Consider the following 21,062-nt stretch of genomic DNA (forward strand, 5'->3'; position numbering starts at 1 on the left):
ACTTATTAGCGGCTGTATACTACAGAGGAAGTTCTTTACTTTTTGGATTTCTGTGCTCTCTGTTAATCCTTTCAGTACTTATTAGCGCCTGTATACTACAGAGGAAGTTCTTTACTTTTTGGATTTCTGTGCTCTCTGTTAATCCTTTCAGTACTTATTAGCGGCTGTATACTACAGAGGAAGTTCTTTACTTTTTGGATTTCTGTGCTCTCTCTTAATCCTTTCAGTACTTATTAGCGCCTGTATACTACAGAGGAAGTTCTTTACTTTTTGGATTTCTGTGCTCTCTGTTGACACCTCTGTCCGTGCCAGGAACTGTCCAGAGCAGGAGAAAATTCCCATAGAAAGCCTATCCTGATCTGGACAGTTCCTAAAATGGACAGAGATGTCAGCAGAGAGCACTGTGGTCGTGACAGAAAAGAAATCCAAAAAAATAAAGAACTTCCTCTGTAGTATACAGCCGCTAATAAGTACTGGAAGGATTCAGAATTTTTAATAAAAGTAATTTACAAATCTGTTTAACTTTCTGGCACCAGTTGATTTAAAAAAAAAAAAAGGTTTCCACCGGAGTACCCCTTATAAGGGACAAGCACTACTAAAGGTTGTTGCCTCTTGCAGTGCCGATGAATAGTCTTTTGTTCCCTGGCCCCGATGATCACTACAGTACCCTGCATGTCTCCAGTTCTGAGAAACCTTTCCATACCTATGTGTGACTGATACCGGCATCTCTTTTGTTCTGTAGTGTTAGTAGTGCATCGTATTCCTCACCACAAGGTTCACACCTGGGAACACGGAGCAACCCGAGGAACAATGCCTTATTGTGCTGTTGTCCTGACCCTTTTTTTCCCCCAGATCAGTTGTGGGATCAGGGAAGCCACGCCCCTTTTAACCGCTCTCCCCCAGTATATGTCCTGTTTATATTGTTTTCTATGTTGACGTTTGTCTCTTTGTTACCGAAAAGTTAAATGTACTGAAAACAGAACCTGACCTTGTGTACGTATGTCATAGGTGTCCTGGAGTTGTTGTCCTCTGTTATCTGCCATTTAGCCTGATAGTCTCTCCGCCTTGTGTGTCAGCGGCTTTACTGTAGGGAGGCAAATAAAGGCAACGTTTGTATTTATTATGTCAACCTCATGTCATCTTGTAACATTGTTTTCAGTAAAGCGAGGAAGACTTGACACGTTTGACCTAATTCGCCCAATGCCGGACCGCTGTCATCCTGAAACATTGAGTGTTGGTTAGATGAGAATCTGTGTAGAACTATTTGTTTTCAGTGGCTGACGTTTGTTTCTTTGTAGCTTTGCAATACGGTTTTATATGACATAGTGGTAGCGTGTGGAATCACATCTAGCGAAGAAGAGCCTACATAGAAGTGATGTGTATTATGTACTGTCTGCGGTTATATAATTAGCATGTACTGTACCAGCGCAGCACACGTGAGGGGTGGCACACCGCTGGCAAGGTCGGCTGTTTTATAGGCAGGGACTGAACTATGTGTGTATATCACAAGCACTTCTGATAATTCTAATAAACACTTTATGGCCCCAGGAGATTTCCCAACACTTTCCTGAGTCGGCCTTATCCTACCCATTCACACATTTCCACCAAAATGACCTGTGTTCCTGTATGTTCAGTCGTGCTCCGACTGGGTTTAGAAAGATTTTAATGTATGTTAATATTGTATAATATAGAAACCATTAAGATAAATAATGGAGCACTCATACGGTCATTCCTCCCAAACTGGTAGGTTGTCACCGACGTAGTGTCCCATCTTAGGAGGGAGACGGTAGATGGTCCGGGGGCGAGCTCAGACGCCGGCCATGGACCGTATCACGCCGCTTGGGGCTTCGTCAGGCTCGCCCCCGGACCATCTACCGTCTCCCTCCTAAGATGGGACACTACGTCGGTGACAGCCTGCCAGATTGGGACGAATTACTCTTTATGGTTTCTATATTCACTGGAGTTACGTTGTTCTGCGTGAGCACCTCCCGAGATCCCGTTTCAGAAATCATCACGTCCTATTAACCCCTACCCGGCAAGCAAGGGCAGTCAGATGTGCCAGTGCCGATTCGGAATCTGTCTGTTTTGCGTTGTGTATAGTATTGTATAATAGTTTCCACCTCTGGCCCTTCCACATGGTGACGACTTACGGATGAAAAGACTAATAGCTTTCAATGTGATATGCTGTCCCTGATAAGACTCCCTAAATTAAGTTGTGTTCTCGGAGCAGATGTTGGGTGTGTGTGCCACCTTAAGGCTGAGCAGGTCTTGTACTTAAGAATGAAGAATTGTCCATGTGAATGTGTCAGACTGGGTGTGTGTCAGAGTGCAAGATAGTGAGTGAGACAGGGTGTGTACGGACGCATGTGACCATAAGGCCGTCTTGTAGTCAGCTTGTGCCTTTCTGTTTTGCTGGGCCTGCTTGGGATACATTGTGTGCTCTCCTGTAGTGTCAATAAAAGCTACGACGTGTGCAAAAAGTCTCAAGTAAGCAGTGAGCTTCAGGTATTTGTGGCTTTAAATACCAAGAAGCAAACCACTGCAATGTGTAGCATGCATTCTTTCATGTCTGCTTCCATATGTGCGAATGATCATTGAGTCATCTCGGCATTAGCTCACTTATGGTTGTGTATTTAAAAAAGTCTTAGCACTGCTAGCTTTAAACATATGTCTTCCTGTGTAGTTATATCTTGTCTTTCTATATTTAGGGCCAACCGGAGATTGATGAGCAATATGGAAGGCTCTTTGCAACTATTGGATGCAGAAGTGAACAAGGACTGTACGTTAAAGATTCCCCAAGTGTCCAATGTGGATTGTTCCAGACATTCTGATAAAATTCCCCCGGTGAAGCCTTGTTTCAAAAAGAAACAGGCCCAGAAAATCTTAAACCCTGAAACCCTTCAAGCTCTGCGGCCAATCTTTACTAGTTTTTTAGGATCGGGGACTCTTAATGGAATATTTGTATCCAATGATCAGGCTGGGAACGCTAGTAACTTATGTGAACCCCTTGTCAAAAAGGCACTAGACATTGACCAACATTGCCCTCAGAACAATGCACTAATATCTGGGAATTCCAGTCTGAGGCCAGTGACGGAGCACACGACATCTGTCCATGCAGCCCAAGACCTTGATGAAGACCAGCCCAGTGTACTAGAGAGCACAGAACCAACATTTCCATCAGAAAGCACTAGTGGAACCGTTCCTACCACTGCCAACAACTCGTTCCAGGATCCGCTCCTACAAACAAATTCTGGTGAACCCACCAACTCCATTTCCTTGGACAAGATGTTAGAAAGTTACTCATCTGGGTTATTCCAGGACACCAGCTGTCTGGACCAATACAATGTGAGCCAAAACAATAGTTCTAATACTGGGATATTTGAGGACAAAACGGAGGAAGCATCTCTACTTCTTGTGTTTGAACTTCTAAATCAGCTGCAATACCACGTCCATCAAAAAGATGGGGTAGACATTTGCGTGGAGTTTTTACAAGGGTTGTGTTTTTATGGTAAAGATTGCCAGAAACATCATACGGTATTGCCCTATCATTGGCAGGTTAAGAGGAGAGCCACAGGTGTATGGCAAAGTATAAATGACGATTCACAAGAACATATGGAAAGACTGTACTGTAGCCCAGATAGTGACCGGATCAAAATGCGTTATCAGTAAGTATTGTCACCATTGAACTTTATTACATTTATTGTATTTGATTTATTATTTGCCTTATAATAGGGCGTCTTTATCCGTGGCACTTCCCACCTTATAAGGTGTAAGCAGCTCATATAAGAAGCATGACCAAGAAGTCCCTCCGGACCTAAAGCAGTACTCCAGCCCTCATAGAGACACTCATAGAGTTACGTAAAGAAAGTGACTTCTGCTTCACAGAGCCACACAGTAAGGTGGGAAGAAGGGTTGCTGTTTATCCTCACCCCACTAATGACCCTACAAAATTTAGGGCTGGAGTGTCGCTTTAAAGACTATAGACATATATAAATATACAAATAAATATATATATATATATATATATATATAATTTGATTTTCATTTTTTATTGAACAAAACAAATTTGCCATTAGTTTCAGTTAAAGGGGTACTGCAGTGCAGGAAAGTTTAACCCCTATCCAAAGGATAGGGGATAAGTGTTGGATCGCGGTGGGTTTGACCATTGGGACTCACCACAATCTCCTGCACGGAGCGGAGGTCAGCATGCACCCTCCATTCATCTCTATTGGAGAACCAAAGATACACAAGTTCAGTGCTCAGGTATCTCCAGCTCTCCCCATAGAGATTAATGGAGCACACATACCAACCACTACTCCGGAGCACCTTGCAGATCAGTGGTCAGACCCCATGATCAGACACTTATCCCCTATCCATTTTGCATCCTTTGGCTTCTATTACAATGCAATGAAAGCTGCTCAATTCTGTGCTCATTCTGTCAGACAGATCTCGGACCTCTCTGAAATGCTAATCTAAGATAAAATAATAAAAATACAAAAGGCAAAAAATACAAGTCAAACAGGTTTTCAGCTTTGATAAGTTTTCAGGATAGTAAAGAGAAGGGTTACAGACTGAGAACTGACAGAATGAGCATGGCATCAAGCAGCTTGCATTATACCTGTAAGCTGCAGAACCCAAACGCTACCTTTTATTCTATAAAACATGTTCAAAGGTGTCCGCAGACTTTACGTTTCTTAACTTTTTCTTTCTCTATGTGGAACGTAACCCATTACATATACTAGTGTCCTGCTCCTAAAAATTCTTTTATGTAATTACTCTTATAACTCAAGCATTTAAAAAGGGATCTTGCTGGCTTACTTAGTTAGAATATTTCAAAACACTTTATTTGATGTGATTTGGTAAATCACATAACCCTGCTTAATTCACAAAGCCGCTATTGTGGCTCAGAAGCCGTATTGAAAATCAGCCTTACAGCACATAAAACACCTGTGCACATATGAATGGGAAGTGAAAGGGGAAAGAACGTTGAACCCGGGGGTGCAACGTCAGATCGTAGGGAACAGTACTGCTACTAGCAATGCGAGTGAGAACCTCATGATGGTTGAGGTTGTTCCTGTAGGACAGTGGTCTCTAAACCATGGTCCTCCCGCTGTTGCAAAACTACAACTCCCAGCATGCCCGGACAGCCAACGGCTGTCCGGGCATGTTGGGAGTTGTAGTTTTGCAACAGCTGGAGGGCTACAGTTTGGAGACTACTGCAGTAGAACTAGGCAGTATGTTGTTTTGCTTTGGCCTTCAGAATTTGTGTGGTAAAAGATAAGTTAGCCAAAATTCACTCTCTTGTTAAAGCGGCCAGGTAAACCGAAATGGTCCGAAAATGGATTTCTATATTTCTCCTGGTATCTCGGCGAATTCTTGCAAGATTTTATCTTGGGATGGGCGGGTTTGACAGCTGGGTGTCTCCTCGATTACGAAAAGGGGGTCCCTTATTCCATAAGTGAGTTGAGCAAGGATCACTACCATGGTACTGTTCGGCTATCTCTTTCAGTCCCATTCTGGACCGCCACTCCATACACACAAATTGAGAAGGCACCCCCGTTTTCATGATCAGCGATCAGCCCCCCATACTGATCATATACCTAGCAGGTGTCCTTTGGATAGGTGATATGTTATACTCTTAGGATAAACCCTTTAAATATGTAACTTGGTTATGCATGGTCCGGTTAGCCAGTTCATCTAGAAATGTGCATTCTAAGGCCAACTTCTCAAGTTGTTCTCAGCTGAAGCACTACTATTGAGAATAGACTTTTAGTGAATCAGTGAGTTCCATGGTCACCTCAACCTCTGTCTCCAAGTTATTTCAAGGCTATACTGGGTTGCCTGGCAACAGGACACAAATAATCGAGTGTTGATCCTTCCCGAGAAGCTCCCAAACAAGCCAGCGCAGCATATGATTTGCATTGTTACCACATTACTTGGCCAGAACTATTCATCTCCTGTGGTCAGAAAGACTCAGCTAAACCCATCAGTGCAGCCTGTTGAAAACCAGGACGCGTCTGCCCCGAGTACGAGGAAGCTTCACTGGTTACCGATGACGAGAACTTGTTTGTTCCTCTCGGTTTTGAACACAGTTTCCTTGGCACTGCAGGAAACCGATGCCCCGTCATCCATAACACTACCCATTGTTCTGCGTTGTTAACTTATAGGAACAGCCTCCAGGTTTGTCACCGGCGTTTTATTCTGTTTTCATAATGTAGACATCATTTATTTTATAGAGGCACCTGGAACATGACCTGAGATAACCCTGTCATTGTAAGCGCGAAGTTAGAGAAAGCATTAATCACGCTAATACATTCAGAACAGCAGGTACACAAGTCATGTGTGCTGTGCGGGGTTCTCGTGCCCACATTAAGCAGTCTCATTTGCATTGGGAGAACTAAAGCTTAGTTTGCTTACTTGCTACTATTTGTACTATATTGGTAAATAGTCCTCTTTGCATTTGCTTTACACGGATGTGGAACATCTTGTTTTACACAGCATTGATCCCGGCATTAGAATAGGACCTGTCTTCTTTCCCACACCATTTTCATATACCCTTTTAGGAAATTGAGTTCATTTTAGGGAATATAGACGTTATGGAAGGTTAAGCTTATATCTTCTTTTTTAGTGATAGAGTAGTTACAAAGAGTGTCCCCTGCTGTGGAAGACCGATTGAACGCTGTATAATACTTAATTTCCCCTGTGGGAGTGCTGTAGGGATAGTAAACACTTACTGCCAGATTACAGTTGATCACTGATGGTCCCAGCATGGGGACACTTTGTTGTCTTGAGACTGTTCAATAAAGTTGGAATTTCCCAAAGTGCAGCCTGTTGAAAACCAGGACGCGTCTGCCCCGAGTACGAGGAAGCTTCACTGGTTACCGATGACGAGAACTTGTTTGTTCCTCTCGGTTTTGAACACAGTTTCCTTGCACTGCAGGAAACCGATGCCCCGTCATCCATAACACTACCCCTTTAGGACATGTTAAGAATAACAGACCATTAATTCTAATAGTAGGCCCAGGGTTATCAAACTGTGAGAGGAAAAATGGAGTGATTTTCCCACAACAACCAATCACAGCCCAGCTAACGAGCTGAGGTAAAGTGAAAGCTGAGCTGTGATTGGTCACTGTGGGAAAATCACTCCATTTTTTTCTCTCACACAGTTTGATAAATCTGGGCTGTAGAGGTTATTTTTTAGAGCGTGTAAATAGTGATTTGTGGTGCAGGTACAGCTAAACATTTTCAACTTTGCTTAAAGTAGGATTACAGTCCCTAAAAAGATCAGAAAGGATGTGTTTTTTTTATTTTATTTTTTAAAGAAACTGTGCTACGCCTGTCCATTGGCTATGTATGGTGTTGTAGTCAAACCCCATTCCTTTGAGCTGCAATACCAGACCCAGATCGTTTTAGAGTGAATCCTACATAACCTCACAAAATAAATAGGCCACACAGTACAATTATGCAAAAAGTAAACAATAACTTTAGTGGTTAAAGAACATAGAACATGTGATAAAAAAAAAACATATAGAGGGCACAGGTATACACACAAACAGAAAAAAGGGAGGGGTAAACTCTCAAGGTTACTAAAGCATAATAAACATGGGGCACATATGCAGATGAATATACAATAAATGGTACAGCAGTGTTACAAATACAAGCAATATGCTAAGGGAAATATACGGTCCATATGGTAAGAAATACACAGGAAGATACAACATGAGCCGTGCACCTAGTGGAGAGATACCTCAACCCCAAACGCGCGTTTTCGCCATTGGCTTCGTCAGGGGGCATGTGAATCATACATAACTATAATAAGGGAGCCTGTCTCGGTTTCATACTGCCTGTGGTTTGGGTAGCGTGTAACTGATGGCTGGTTCCTTAAAGGTCCCCATACACATTAGGTGAACAACAGGTAAACCTGCTATGTATGGGGGTCTTCTGACTTTCCCTGATGGATCTCCCTGACATATTTTAGGGGGAATGGAGGGATTGGGCATTTGGATTTTTGCATGCCTCATCTTTTACTCTCCGGTTTCTGGCAGTGGCTTGGCAACAAAAGTACGGACAGCGAGCTTAGCCTGTATGTGTATGGGGAAGGGGGCCAAGATAAAATAGTTGTTGTCGAAATGACCATTCACCCGACAGCTATCTAATAAGTACCCCACACTAACATGGCATGTAATATTCCCCTTCAGACTAAACTGAGTTTAAATGACAAGCGGCGTGTCTAGCTGTGAGCTCTAATTTAGTTAAGGAGTGCTGAGCGCTGAATATTTTTACATTTAATTACCTTAGCATTGAATACAATGGTGACGGTGGAAAAATCCTACAAAACAAACCAGTCTTTTCCATCCCATCCAATTTGCAAAGCAGAAATGCAGAGGGGAGAGATGTTTCTGTGCTGTAATCATAAATGCTACCTAATCCACTATTCCCGCTGGAAGGAAAGCACACGTGTTCAGCGTGACCCCAGGGCCTCAGCATGGTTTGTATTCTTCAGGATTAAAGGGGGAGTAAACATAACTCAGGCAGCTTATCTAGAGAGCTGCTAACATCATTCACAGCCATTTATCTACATAATTCTGGATGGAAAATGGGCAGGCATTGTTCTGGAGTTTTGAAGAAGCCTATTCTTAGAGGTCAGGATCAGTGTCTCTTCAATAAATGACCGTCATGATGCACACAAGTTATATGAACGTATCTCTTTGAGTAGCTTTAAAGGGATATTCCGTCCAAATACATCTTATGCCCTTGCAGCACCCGCATTCTATGCGGGGCTGGGTCTCCAGTCTCGGAAACCTCTTTGTTTCCGGGACTGGAGACGTGACGTCACGCCACGCCCCCTCGGGGCGCGACGCAACGTCACGTCTCCAGTCAGCCCCGCATAGAATGCCGATGCTGCATGGAAGTTGCGGGGGCCCCCCGTGATCAGACATCTTATCCCCTATCCTTTGGATAGGGGGTAAGATGTATTTGGCCAGAAAACCCCTTTAATGCAAAGCAAGAAGATACAAATGGTCACAGCAACAAACGCCAGAGGTCCAGTATTCAAAAACAGGCTTCAACTTTTATTTGCACCATAAAATGAACATGTGCAACGTTTCGGCAAAGTGCCTTTCTCAAGCATGCTTGAAATGGCACTTCTTTTTGATTGGGTAGGAGTATCTTCCTATCTACAACTACAAGGTCCTTTCAGTTGGATGCCAGGTACAGCATACAGTTGTGATTCTGGATGGTGTATAATGGGCACTCTTATAAAAACCACTTATGCTTCTGTACCATACTTCGTTGTGTCCCCATGTTCTACTTTCATTACACCAAGGCTGGACAATTCATAGAAGCCTGGTCCGGTGCTCTGTCCAGTTCTGCACTAGGCAGCGATCTCCATTAGATATTAAGCAAAATATTAACAATAGATTCAAAAAGCACTGTTGTTAATTTTTGCTATTAAAACCACAGAACTCAGTAGAACCCATTATAAGTCAGTGGAAACTGTTGGGCACCATCAATGTTTGTCATGTGACACATCCGTCACTCCACAATTTTTTAGCCTGACATGAACAGGGCCTTAAAGTGTACCTGTTGTCAACAAAAACTTTTGATATAATGTAGATAATACCATTATATGTATATTTGTAATATACATTGGTTAAAAATTGTGTACATTTTTGGGTGAAAAAATGTTGTCCCTGCAGCTATTGTCTGTGTCTCTGTGAGGAGTCCAAATACAGGAAGTGAGGGCAGGACAAGCAGGGATCTGTGCAGGCTCCTGGCTTGTCAATCATCCTGATGTATGAGCCAGGAGCATGTTATAGAGCCTCAATGCACACTGTCCTGCTTTTTCTTGGTGCACAGAGCCCTGCTTGTCCACCCTCACTTCCTGTACTTGGACTCCTCATAGAGACACACAGGCAATAGCTGCAGGGACAAAAATATACACAATTTTTAACCGATGTATGTTACAAATATACATATAATGGTATTATCTACATTATATAAAAAGTTTTTGTTGACGAGAGGTGCACTTTAAGTATGACATCATAAGCATAATGATGGGCTATATGCATATCCTAACTGTGATGTAGGTGTTTTCAGTATTCTAGTTGTGTACGGATTGGATAAGCAAGGATGAGAGTTGATATAGTGCCCATGTATAATTGGACAGTCCTGACTGCTGTGGACTGCAGTATGTTATACACTATGTTTAGTTAACTTGATGCTCTCCAGATCTTGGCAGCACCAGTGACAGAACGGCAGTGCACTGGGAATGTCAGAGGGGCTTTAATACATGTGGTGAGCAGTCTGGGTCCTGTCAGCCGTATGTTAGCCCATTTCCACATGACATAAAGCTAGTTGCTTTCTACACCAATAATCCAAGAAGGTTGGGCTCTTTGAATTGTTGACCTCTATATTCGGAAATGCATTCACTATTTACCTCCAGATAAACAGATTTGGGAGCATCTGTCACCTGTATGTAGGGCTCATTTAACACATTGCTTTCCACAAATGACCTAGCATTTTGTTGACCGCTCAGCAGCCTTTTCCCTTTATCTCCCAAGAGGGCTATCCGTTCATGAACAAGTGCTTCTGCTTCCTGCGCCGGTGTAAATGTGCTGTAGTGCAGTGTTAACAGGCACAGCTGAGCGCTCCTGTCCCGTGCACATTGGCATCGGCCTGCTTGATGTTTTCTCTCCTCTTGCCCACGGTGCAAGGAAATCTACCGTAAAGCATTTCAGCCATGAGTTAAATATTTAAGCAGGATTGTCACATTTGACCTATGCCATAGGTGTTATGCCTGTATACAGGAAAATAAGGACCGCGCTGTGATGTGTTTACTGAGGGTGGTACAAGATAACATTCCTGCCTTCGTGCTATCAGTACACTTTATGGGCTTGTACAAAGCGGCTTAATCATTCATTCCAGCAGATTACAGAAGATGAGAGTTATCAGGCCCATGACACATCACCTTTAATGATCTTCCATGAGCAAGACGTTCCTTTATTTTATCCAAGTATATGATGACTGTAGGCAGGAGGGAACGTCTTCTGAACACGCAGCAAGGAGGATCTTCGCTTCCTTTCCTGGTGTCCTGGACGATTTTGGTTGGACTGAATGACCATCTAATGCAGTGTTTCTTAACCAGAATGTCTCTAGGTGTTGCAAAACTACAACTCCCAGCAAGCCTTTGGCTGTCTGGACATGCTGGGAATTGTAGTTGTGTAACAGCTGGGGGCACCCTGGTGGGGAAACGCTGCTCTAGAGCATATAAGTTGTTCAGCCTTAGTTAAATATTGTGGGAAGAAAATAATTGGGCATGTTGAATTTCCATATGCCCTTAAAACAGTGTTTCCCCGCCAGGGTGCCTTCAACTGTTGAAAAACCAGACATGCTGGGAGCTGTGGTTTTGCAGCAGCTGAAGGCACCCTGGTTGGGACAGAAGCTGGACTGGCTTATGCCCCTCTTCCAGTTGGTCACACATGTGTGTGGGAAGATTGGGAGGAATAGCAGCTATTGTGTATGGCCACCTTCAGTGCATTGCTATCTTACACTATTTATGTTAGAATTTAAATACAGCAACACTCCCTTGGAGATATTGTATTCTCCTTGTGTTCTCAGGTCTGGAAGATGTCCATTGGAATTGATAGACACCATTGATTTCAGTTGTGCAATGAAATGCTAATGCGAAACATTAGCATCTATTAACATTGCCGCCTTTCAATTAAAGCAGACAGTCATAGGGGTCCACTCACCGTCACCTTTTTTGCTGGAGATATGCATCTGAAAAGACTTTGTCCAGACCATATAACGCCTGCATGTAATCTATGAATATAGAATTAACAGCGTATATAAAGCAGAAATAAAGAAAATAACACCGTAATGAAGCATTATACAAAAAAAAAAAAATAACTGTTATAAAGCAATATAGAAAATAACAAAAAAGTAATACAAAAGGAACCCTTTAAAACTGGCTTCTTCTGCTACTTTTGGTAATGGAAGGAGGATTCAGGATACAATTACGTGTTTCGGAGGTCTACTCCCCCTTCTTCAGATTCAAACTGAAATGCATAATTGTACCCGCAATGATTTTATGATTTAGTTTATGAATCCTCCTCCCTTCACCAGAAGTAGCAGCACCAGGTCAGGTTTAAAGGGTTCCTTATTACTATTTCGATGTTTCTCAGGACAAGCTGCCCCTGTTTTCCTACAATCTTCCAAGCTTAGTGTTTGTCTAATTTTTTAAGGGTGACATGTCACATACTTAGCCGCTGATGTGTTTTTTTTTTTACTATGGACTATTAAAGGTTAAGTTATATCCATTTTCGCCTGGAAGCTGGACCTACGTTTTCTACTGTGCCTCCAAGCTTAGCAGCTACTTTACTTTTGAGTTCCCCAACACGGAGCCGGGGGTGATAAGCACTTTTATCACTCACTTGAGGTGAGCGGCCATCTATTAGAGACTTCTATGTGGTTGTTGTGTTTTCCTTCTCTCCCCTGGGTAATACACGAGGCACCCATGTGCCCTTCTTTTTTTCTCTTACATTCTACATATAGAAAATGACACAGTTATAAAGCATTGTAGAAAATAACATGGTGATAAAGCAATATAGAAAATAACACTTTTAGAGAAGATTGGGGGCAGTTTTCCGTGTGAGTGGACCATGTACAGAGCCGCAGCTTTGTAGATAGGAGGCTGCAGGCTTCAAGGAGGATAGGTCATGCAAAGCAAACTAAAAACTGATTATTCTAATGCGTTTAGGACTCATAACTAGAGTGCCAAGCACTTCATCTGCAGATGGCATGCACTGAGGCTGACCTGCATTTTACATAAGAGACTTACTGTATGTAGGTTACCTCTTCAGTCAGGATCTACGTGTACATTCTCACTCTTATCCTCCATACCCCCATGGAATCATATTACAGCACGGAAAGCATTATAAATGGGGTTGTCTGCTGTCCCTGTAATTGATTACTTTGCTATTCGGTCCATTTAACTATTACACAAAGGGTTTTTATTTTATATTTTTGCAAACAATCATCTTTCCTAATGGGTTTTACTTTGCTTATCAAAAAGTCCTTATCTGCAAAGCAGGATGTAACACAAAAGCGACTCCACGTGAATCCGACCGCTCATTTCCCACTGGCAGAGCTTTTAACTGTGGTGTCGCACCTACCCGAATAACATAGGCGCAGCGTTATATAGCATTAAAGGGCCCTTTTTCTATCAAGCCAGCTATTGTCCCTGTACAGAAGCACAGAGCCATAGACTAAGCAGTTCATTTGAGGGCTGTTTACCCTCCATCAAGTATATTACTCTAATTTCTTGATTGGATTGTCTTCTATGAGATCATGAAGCTCGCATAAGCCAGTTATACTGCAGAATATAGTTTGTAGACCACGGTGCGTTGCGTCTCACATGTACAGCTTAGGATTGTCTTACAGAGGAGATCACATTCAAGTCCCTGGTCTTGTCATATTTTTTATCTGCATTCTGCATGTATGTTGGGATGGCTCTTAACATTAGGTCAATGGAGGCAAAAAGAGTGTTTTTTTTGGTCACTATCAGACCTGAATGCATCCGTATACAGTAGAGATCGACCGATTATCGGTTTGGCCGATATCATCGGCCGATATTCATGATTTTGGACATTATTGGTATCGGCAATTACCGCCCTGGCCAGAGATGACGCCGCTGCCCCATTGCCTCCCCCATCCCCGATTGTATAACTACCTTTTCCCGGGGTCCGCGCTACTTCTGGCTCTTACGGCATCCTGCGCTGTTGCTGTGCTGCGCAATGACGAGTGACGTCCTCAACGTGACGTCACCGTCAGTGCGCACAGTGACAGCTCAGGACGCCGTCGGAACCAGAAGTAGCGCGGACCCTGGGAACAGGTAATTATAAAATCGGGGATGGGGGAGGCCATGTGGCAGCGGCGGTGGTTGGACTCAGGAGCGGCAGGGGGAGAGAAGCGGGCGGCGGCGGTCTCTGGCCTTGCAAAAGCCGGCTCAGTTCATTGATTTAAAGCGCCCGCTTTAAATCATTGATCTGCGGGGCCGGGTGGGGGGGAAATAGCCGATAACTCATACCGGAATAACCTCCGTTTGGAGACCCCTGTTATGCATATATATCATGATCTTTTCGAGACATATTCATCATACTCCGTGACGGATGGAAGCCAATTTATGGCATCTTTATCATATCCATCAGTGGATCGTATCCATCAGGACATCTGAACAAAGCCTAAGCTGTTGATGCACCTATTATTGGTCCAATGTTCTTGAGTTGCATATACATTTTTAATAAAAAATAGTGGCCTATTTAATGCGCTAGTCCAGTGTGAAAAAGGAGAATGGGAAAAGTCCATATGAAATAATTTTTACAGAATATATTTAATACGGGTAGGGGGAATAAGCTGTCGTACATTATAATTCCTGCAAAAATTGATCCTGTAGTCAACCCTCATTGACCTGAGTTGACTTCAGCTCTTTGGTAGCTATATTTGGATGGCTGTGTCATTTTAGGGTATCATGCTGCCTCAGATTTGTGGTAGCCAGTGGACAACTATGTATTCCAGGGTGTTATCATATAATACTCCAGGTAAAGGCACCAGAAGAGTAAGGTCTGTGCTGTGGATGGCCCTGCTAATAATATAGTATATTGTTACGATCTGCGCTCCGGCCAGACATGCTGGCCGTAAGCGCTTTCCTTCTCACTCCTCCTCTGTGTCGACAGGGCCGAGATTCGCATCGCAGGACGCGCCTGCATGCGAATCCCAGCCTGTCACTTACCTCTGCTCTCCACTGTCACTTCTATGCTCTCACCCTCCCCTGCCTCCTAGGGCACTCGTGCCAGAGCTCTGAGATTTAAAGGGCCTTAATTATTATTTCCACCTGCACCTAACTTATAAGTTTCTGCACCTCCCTTCACTCCCTGGCTGATCTTTGTATCTTTTTTGCCTTGTGCCTTAGTGAAAGTGTATTCTGTGTTGCTCTGCAGTGTCTTGACCCTCAGCTTCGTTCCTGACCTTGCTCCACTGCCGCCAGCCCTGACCTACTGCTATCAGGACCACGTCTTGCCTAATCCCTCCTGTGCCTCGCATCACCTCAGCCGCCTGTGTGGTCGAGTCATGCCAGGAATAGCGACCTGGGTACCGCCTGCTGGAGCAAGACCGTCCCGTTTTGCGGCGGGCTCTGGTAGTATATCGGTTTATACTGAATACTGAATTTTTTTTCCTGCACGATATGAATTTTTCCAACACCGCAATACCGGTTGGGTCCCCCCCCCCCCTCGAATGAATGAATTATCAGCGCTGCGCTGTCCCCCACCGGCCAGCCGGCTCCTTACATGACAGTGCGCTCAGCCTATCACCGACCGAGGCGGGACATTGCTGCGGCCGGTGATAGGCTGACGCCTCTGTGATATTCTCATCCCCAGCGTGAGGCAGTTACCGGAGCAACGGGGGAACGTAGCAAGGTGAGTTGAAGTTTATTTTGTTTCTTTTTGCAGCCCGGGTACAGGAATATGTAGTACAGTACAGCTTGCCAGCGCCGGCGGCCCGCAACTCACAGGAGGACAAGGAGAGCGGCATTTGGGGGGTGACATGATGAGTTCCCCGGTGTGGGGGACAGCGCAGCACTGGGCTGATAAACGGGGGGGGGTTTAGAGAAGCTGTCACACAGGTCCAGCGGATCCACTACCTCCGTGAGTGTCCTGCCTACTGCCGTGAGTCTTTACATGTATGCACATTTAGTCTAAAATACCTAAGAAATGGTGGAAGTGTTCAATGTCTTGGGTTCAGAATCTGCACTGAGAGGAATAACAACTGCAACCCTGGATTCAGGAACCTATAACCTCAGCTATTTACACGCACCTATGCATAGCCAGGTATCACTTCTTCGTGAATGTGACGTCAATAAGTCCCCTTTGGTCACATTCTTCAAATTCTCTTCTGCTGTTTTTGAGTACAGTCATTGTCACCCAGTTTTTCCACCCAGATCTTTCTAAAACACTGAACTGCGCCAGTGGTGTTTTTCCTAGAAATACTGTTTGCTGATACCACCGATGGGAAAATTCAAATCGATGAGCGCACTATGCTTCCCAGAATAGGGCACTTCTGTTTTTTTTATTTTCACAATAAAGATCATCTACTGGAATGATTTCATGTATCTCGTCCTTCTTGTACATGTTACCATAAGGAGTTTCCAGCCTTGTGACACTTGCTGTCATAAAATAGTGCTGCTTGGTTACATTCTCTAAACACTAAGATCACATCTTGGTTCAGTTGTGCAGTACAAATACATTCCCCCTACAAACCATGAAAAAAGCACATTGCGTGTATGTCAGTCTCCTTACACGCTGTCCTGAATAATCCCTTAATCCAGCTTGTATCTTCTCGTATTAGTCTATATTTTGTTTGCCTCTGTCTTGCTTCTATTTTGTACAAGCTTTGAAGGAAAAAGATGGAAGCACTCACCAGCTCTATGACTGTCAGAAGGAAGAGATGGAAGTGCTTTCTGCATGGGTGTAAGTTGTGGATTCAGGAACCGGTCAATGTGATCAGCCCCCCCACCTTAAGGAATCTATATATACCACTTCATTGCGGTTTTAGATTTGACCACAGGTGCTGTTAAGTGCCGCTATCGTTTTCCTTCAATACCTGTATTTTTTGGCCTTTTCATATTGCTAGTGCATCACACTCCTCGGCAGTTGGAAACGTTTTAAATAGATGGTGACTTTTCATTTTTTTTTTATACAAATATGTAATGAAATGTAACGCTCCAGGCTTTTCCTGATATTCATTGTATGGAAATGTTTGAAAAAGAAACCTAGGCAGCGCCAGCAACTGTATTGTTTTCACTGCACTGTGTGAACCTGGCCTAAGAATATTTTTCCTATTTTTAAGCATTTTTGAAATATTCAAAACCACCTCACTTTTCCAACTTAATAGGCACTTTCTATAGACCTTCATCTCCAACCTGTGGCTCTTCAGCTGTTACAAAGCTAAATCTCCCAACATTTCCCAAGTTGTGTTTTGCAGCAGATGGAGAGCCACAGGTTGGGGATCACTGCTATTGATCCTGTGACTCAGTGAGGGTCTCATGTATTAATGGTAATAGCTTATAAACTCCAGCTATCTCTCCCATTCCCCCCATACACACATTAACTTTAGTGTGCACGTATTCTGAAAGGGGGTAGATGGGGGAAAACGCCGCTGACAGACTCCACTGGTGGTGGCTTATCTCTTTGTGAACACAAGGATTGGACATGTTAACATGTTTGATCCTCCCCGACATCAGGGGGCGACAGTTGGAAAGCCCCTGTGCACATTAGATGGTTGGCCGATCCCTCGCAAACCGATGGATTTGGATGAATGAATGTGTATTGCCTGCAAGGATGAACAGAACCAAAACTAAAGCATCAATGACAGATTTTTTCTGTCTAGAAAGAGAAGTTCCACTTTTCAAGTGCTTTTCCAAATGCTCTGATTCCTTGAAAAAGTCTGGTATGGCTGTTGCAGGGAATTGGAGCACTTGGTTTCGTAGATTCATCTTTGATGGCTAGCTTAGCATCCATTACTGTTACGGGCACTAGAGGTAGATGTGTCCTCATTGCCCGCAACATATGCGACGCTCCATCTCGTGTCTGGGAATAATGTAACCTAATTATTTTTCTGTGGAAATCTGTAAGTTTAGAGCCTGGCAATGTACTACACTTCAGTCAGGGACCCCCTGTTTCCCCCACCCTCGCTGCCTGCTTAGTAATCGTGTGTCCTTTAGTAATGTCACGCAGCAGCCGAGGTAATGACTGGCTGAGGATGTGAATGGGATCTGTGGGTGGAAGTGCACTGTGCCGTGATTAAATCTTCTCTATAATATCACTTCTTATTAGCCAGTCAGCGATCCCACAGGGGAGAGACACAGAGCACCTCGACGAGAACTACAAGCATGGCTGTAAGGAGACGACTCGAGCCCAGGGAAATGGAATGTTCAAAAGTACAAAGGAGGGGAAGACGCGGATTAACTGGGAAGCTGTAGGAGGTCGCCTACAGTAACTGGAATGACACAACATTCCGAGATGTCATTAAAAAGCCGATACACCTATTTCTTAATCTTTTTCATGAAAAGCATTACCAATACTAATGGATCAGGCTTCTGAATGGCATTGATGCAGTTATACAGTGATACAATGCCGTCTTCTACATCGTTACATTTCATCATCCTGGAGTTGGGTTACACTATTAGCCGCCATATTGGTTTTCACTTTGCTTCCTATCATTGCAATTTCAGTGTCTCCTGCTGTTAGTGAATAGGAACGTCCTGTTTACATCCAAAATCTGCTCTGAACATATATACAGTGGTCCCTCAACATACGATGGTAATCCATTCCAAACGGACCATCGTTTGTTGAAACCATCGTATGTTGAGGGATCCTTGCAATGTAAAGTATAGGACAGAGGTCTACAACCTGCGGACCTCCAGATGTTGCAAAACTACAACACCCAGCATGCCGGGACAGCCAACGGCTGTCCGGGCATGCTGGGAGTTGTAGTTTTGCAACATATGGAGGTCCGCAGGTTGAAGACAACTGGTAGAGGAAGTTGTACTCACCTGTCCCCGCCGCTCCGGACCGTCACCGCTGCCTGGGATGTCGCCTTCCATCGCTGTCGCCGCATTCCTGACCCTACGGCAAGGCCTCTGCTTCCCCGGCATCCTCACTCTCCATCGCCGCCATCACGTCCCTATGCACACCGCAGCGCAGCGACGTGATGACGTTGAAGGAGAGCGTAGAGGGGATCCCGAAGAGGACGCGCCGGAGGACAGGTAAGTGATCATCAGCGGACCACACAGGGCACCGTAAACGGCTATCCAGTGGCAGCTGAAGCAGTCAGCGCTGCCGGATAGCCGTTTATGCGATGGCCCCGACATACGTATGTTGATGCTGCCTTCAACATGCGATGGCCTCTGAGATCTTATGTCTTATAGTATTTCATGTCTTATCTGAAGTCTCATGCAGACAGCTTCTTTCTGTATTGGCAATGATGTCATATGATCGTCATAAAGGGGGCTTCCACCTGCTCAGGGTGCCCCACTGTGAGGCAGAGCAGCTTCCACTTGTTTTACATGGAAGGCCATTTATCTTTAGTACTACATTTTCATCGACAGTGGATAGGGGTCCCCTGCATTGATATGAGTGGTTGGAAGCCGAAGTATTGTGTGAGGGGCTGTACTGGAGTGTGACTGTTGTATAACAGTATTTTGAACATTGGGATTTAGATTTTGGCAGCCATCACGTTGCGGTTAGGTCGCTCATGTTGCATCACTCAGTGCTGCAGCCAAGGAGTAGCATTGAATGCTATTGCAATTGAGCATATAACTGAGTCCAGACTACATTTCTAGTGCACTCGTACAATGCATGACGGGTTTCTGCAAAATCCGTGTCTGTGCTGTGTTCGGTCAGGGCTTTAAGACTAACATTATTTGTGTCTCTTTAGCCATCCGCACCTTTTTATTAGCTAAACCCCAGTGCAGAGCACAAGCAGCAGACATAATATGATGTTACAGAACAGTCAGAGCTGCCTAGGAGCTCCTGGTAGGAACACGCTGTACCAGTGTACTGTGCACAGTATTAAGGGTATATGGCCAAATGACACCAGAGCAAACAAAGGTAAACTCATGATCCAAGTTCACTGGGAAGCTGCGTCTTTCAAAAAAGTTTAGACAGATGTGACTCTTGAAAAACAGATGACTAAACTAGAAACCAACTACATTGGGCTATTGAAGAACATTGATAACCTATGTGACCGGAGTGTTTATATGGGGGGGTGAGAGATTTCCATCACTTTTAACAGCTTTGTGACCACATTATGGGTTGTAAACTTGACAGGCTTCCTGTCACACAGATCAGCGTGACGATTGTGGCTGTTTTCAGGCAGCTGGTGTGTTTTGTCACGTAACATTTCATTTGTACATTATTTTGTAAGTGTTATGGTTAGAGAAACCTCTGTGTGGTATAACATGTGTATTGGTTCACAGTCCAGCACATTTTCCATTACAGGACGGGTTTCTGGTAGCGTGAAGTGTACTGTAAAATTCTGGTTATGCGTAAGCACATGTCTAGTTGTGTATTCTGATGTAGGGCTCCTTAGCACATTATTTAAAGAGTATATGCACCTATTAATTAACTGACACAGCTTTGTTTTTAGGGTTCTGGATCCAAAATGTCCAGCCCTAAACATCTCTTAGGCCCTGTTCACATCATGCAGAGAGAGAAGAGTGGGAAGATGGAAGCTGAGATCGCGCTGTCATGAAGTATGGACGAATCCAAGATATCAGGTAAGGATACTTTATTCTTAAAACACACGCAACGCGTTGCGTGTGTTTTAAGAATAAAGTATCCTTACCTGATATCTTGGATTCGTCCATACTTCATGACAGCGCGATCTCAGCTTCCATCTTCCCACTCTTCTCGCTCTGCATATTTATCACGTCCGCTAGTCGGCGCGGGAAGCTGCTGCAGTCTCATTGTGCTTATTTATACTCTTGAGAGCGTTGTGCCTTCCTAGCACCACCGAACCAGGTGAGCGAGTTTTCTTTACAAATACTCCCTCACCGCTAGTCCACATTGATTCCACACAGGGAGCACTCCGTGTTTCTTCCATTTTGTCTGTTCACATCATGGCATGCACGCGTTGGCAAAGTGTCAAAATGGGATGCCGACATATCTGTGCACAGAAAGGCATAGGCTCATTACGTGGCCCACTAGTGACTATGTTTGGGCCATTTTCCAAGCTTATACGTGAATTTCTATACTCCAAGACAAAACATGTATATGCTCGGAAAATGACCTAAACATAGTCATTAACTGACCACATTTAGGCTATTAAAATCAGTAAGACCTGTGCCCATCTGCGCATGAATACATTGGTATCCCATTATGACATTTTGCTGACATATTTTAGCCATGGACAGCACATACATAATGTGAACCTTAAACCTTTACTGGGAAATAGGGTGACATAATGGATGCTACTCAATCAGGAATCGCTGATCAGTAGGGAAT

The 21,062-nt window shown here is 44.0% G+C and overlaps 1 protein-coding gene across 3 annotated transcripts in view; it reads left to right on the forward strand.

Moving 5' to 3' along the window:
• Positions 1-21,062, forward strand: part of TIPARP (TCDD inducible poly(ADP-ribose) polymerase) — a 39,417-nt gene that overhangs the window by 6,653 nt on the left and 11,702 nt on the right. For all 3 annotated transcript variants that reach the window (XM_056565013.1, XM_056565014.1, XM_056565015.1), the window contains exon 2: positions 2,709-3,665. In XM_056565013.1, coding sequence (XP_056420988.1) covers positions 2,709-3,665 — 957 coding nt within the window. The remainder of the gene's footprint in view (positions 1-2,708; positions 3,666-21,062) is intronic.

Source organism: Hyla sarda, chromosome 3 (genome assembly GCF_029499605.1).
Source record: "Hyla sarda isolate aHylSar1 chromosome 3, aHylSar1.hap1, whole genome shotgun sequence".
NCBI lineage: Eukaryota > Metazoa > Chordata > Amphibia > Anura > Hylidae > Hyla > Hyla sarda.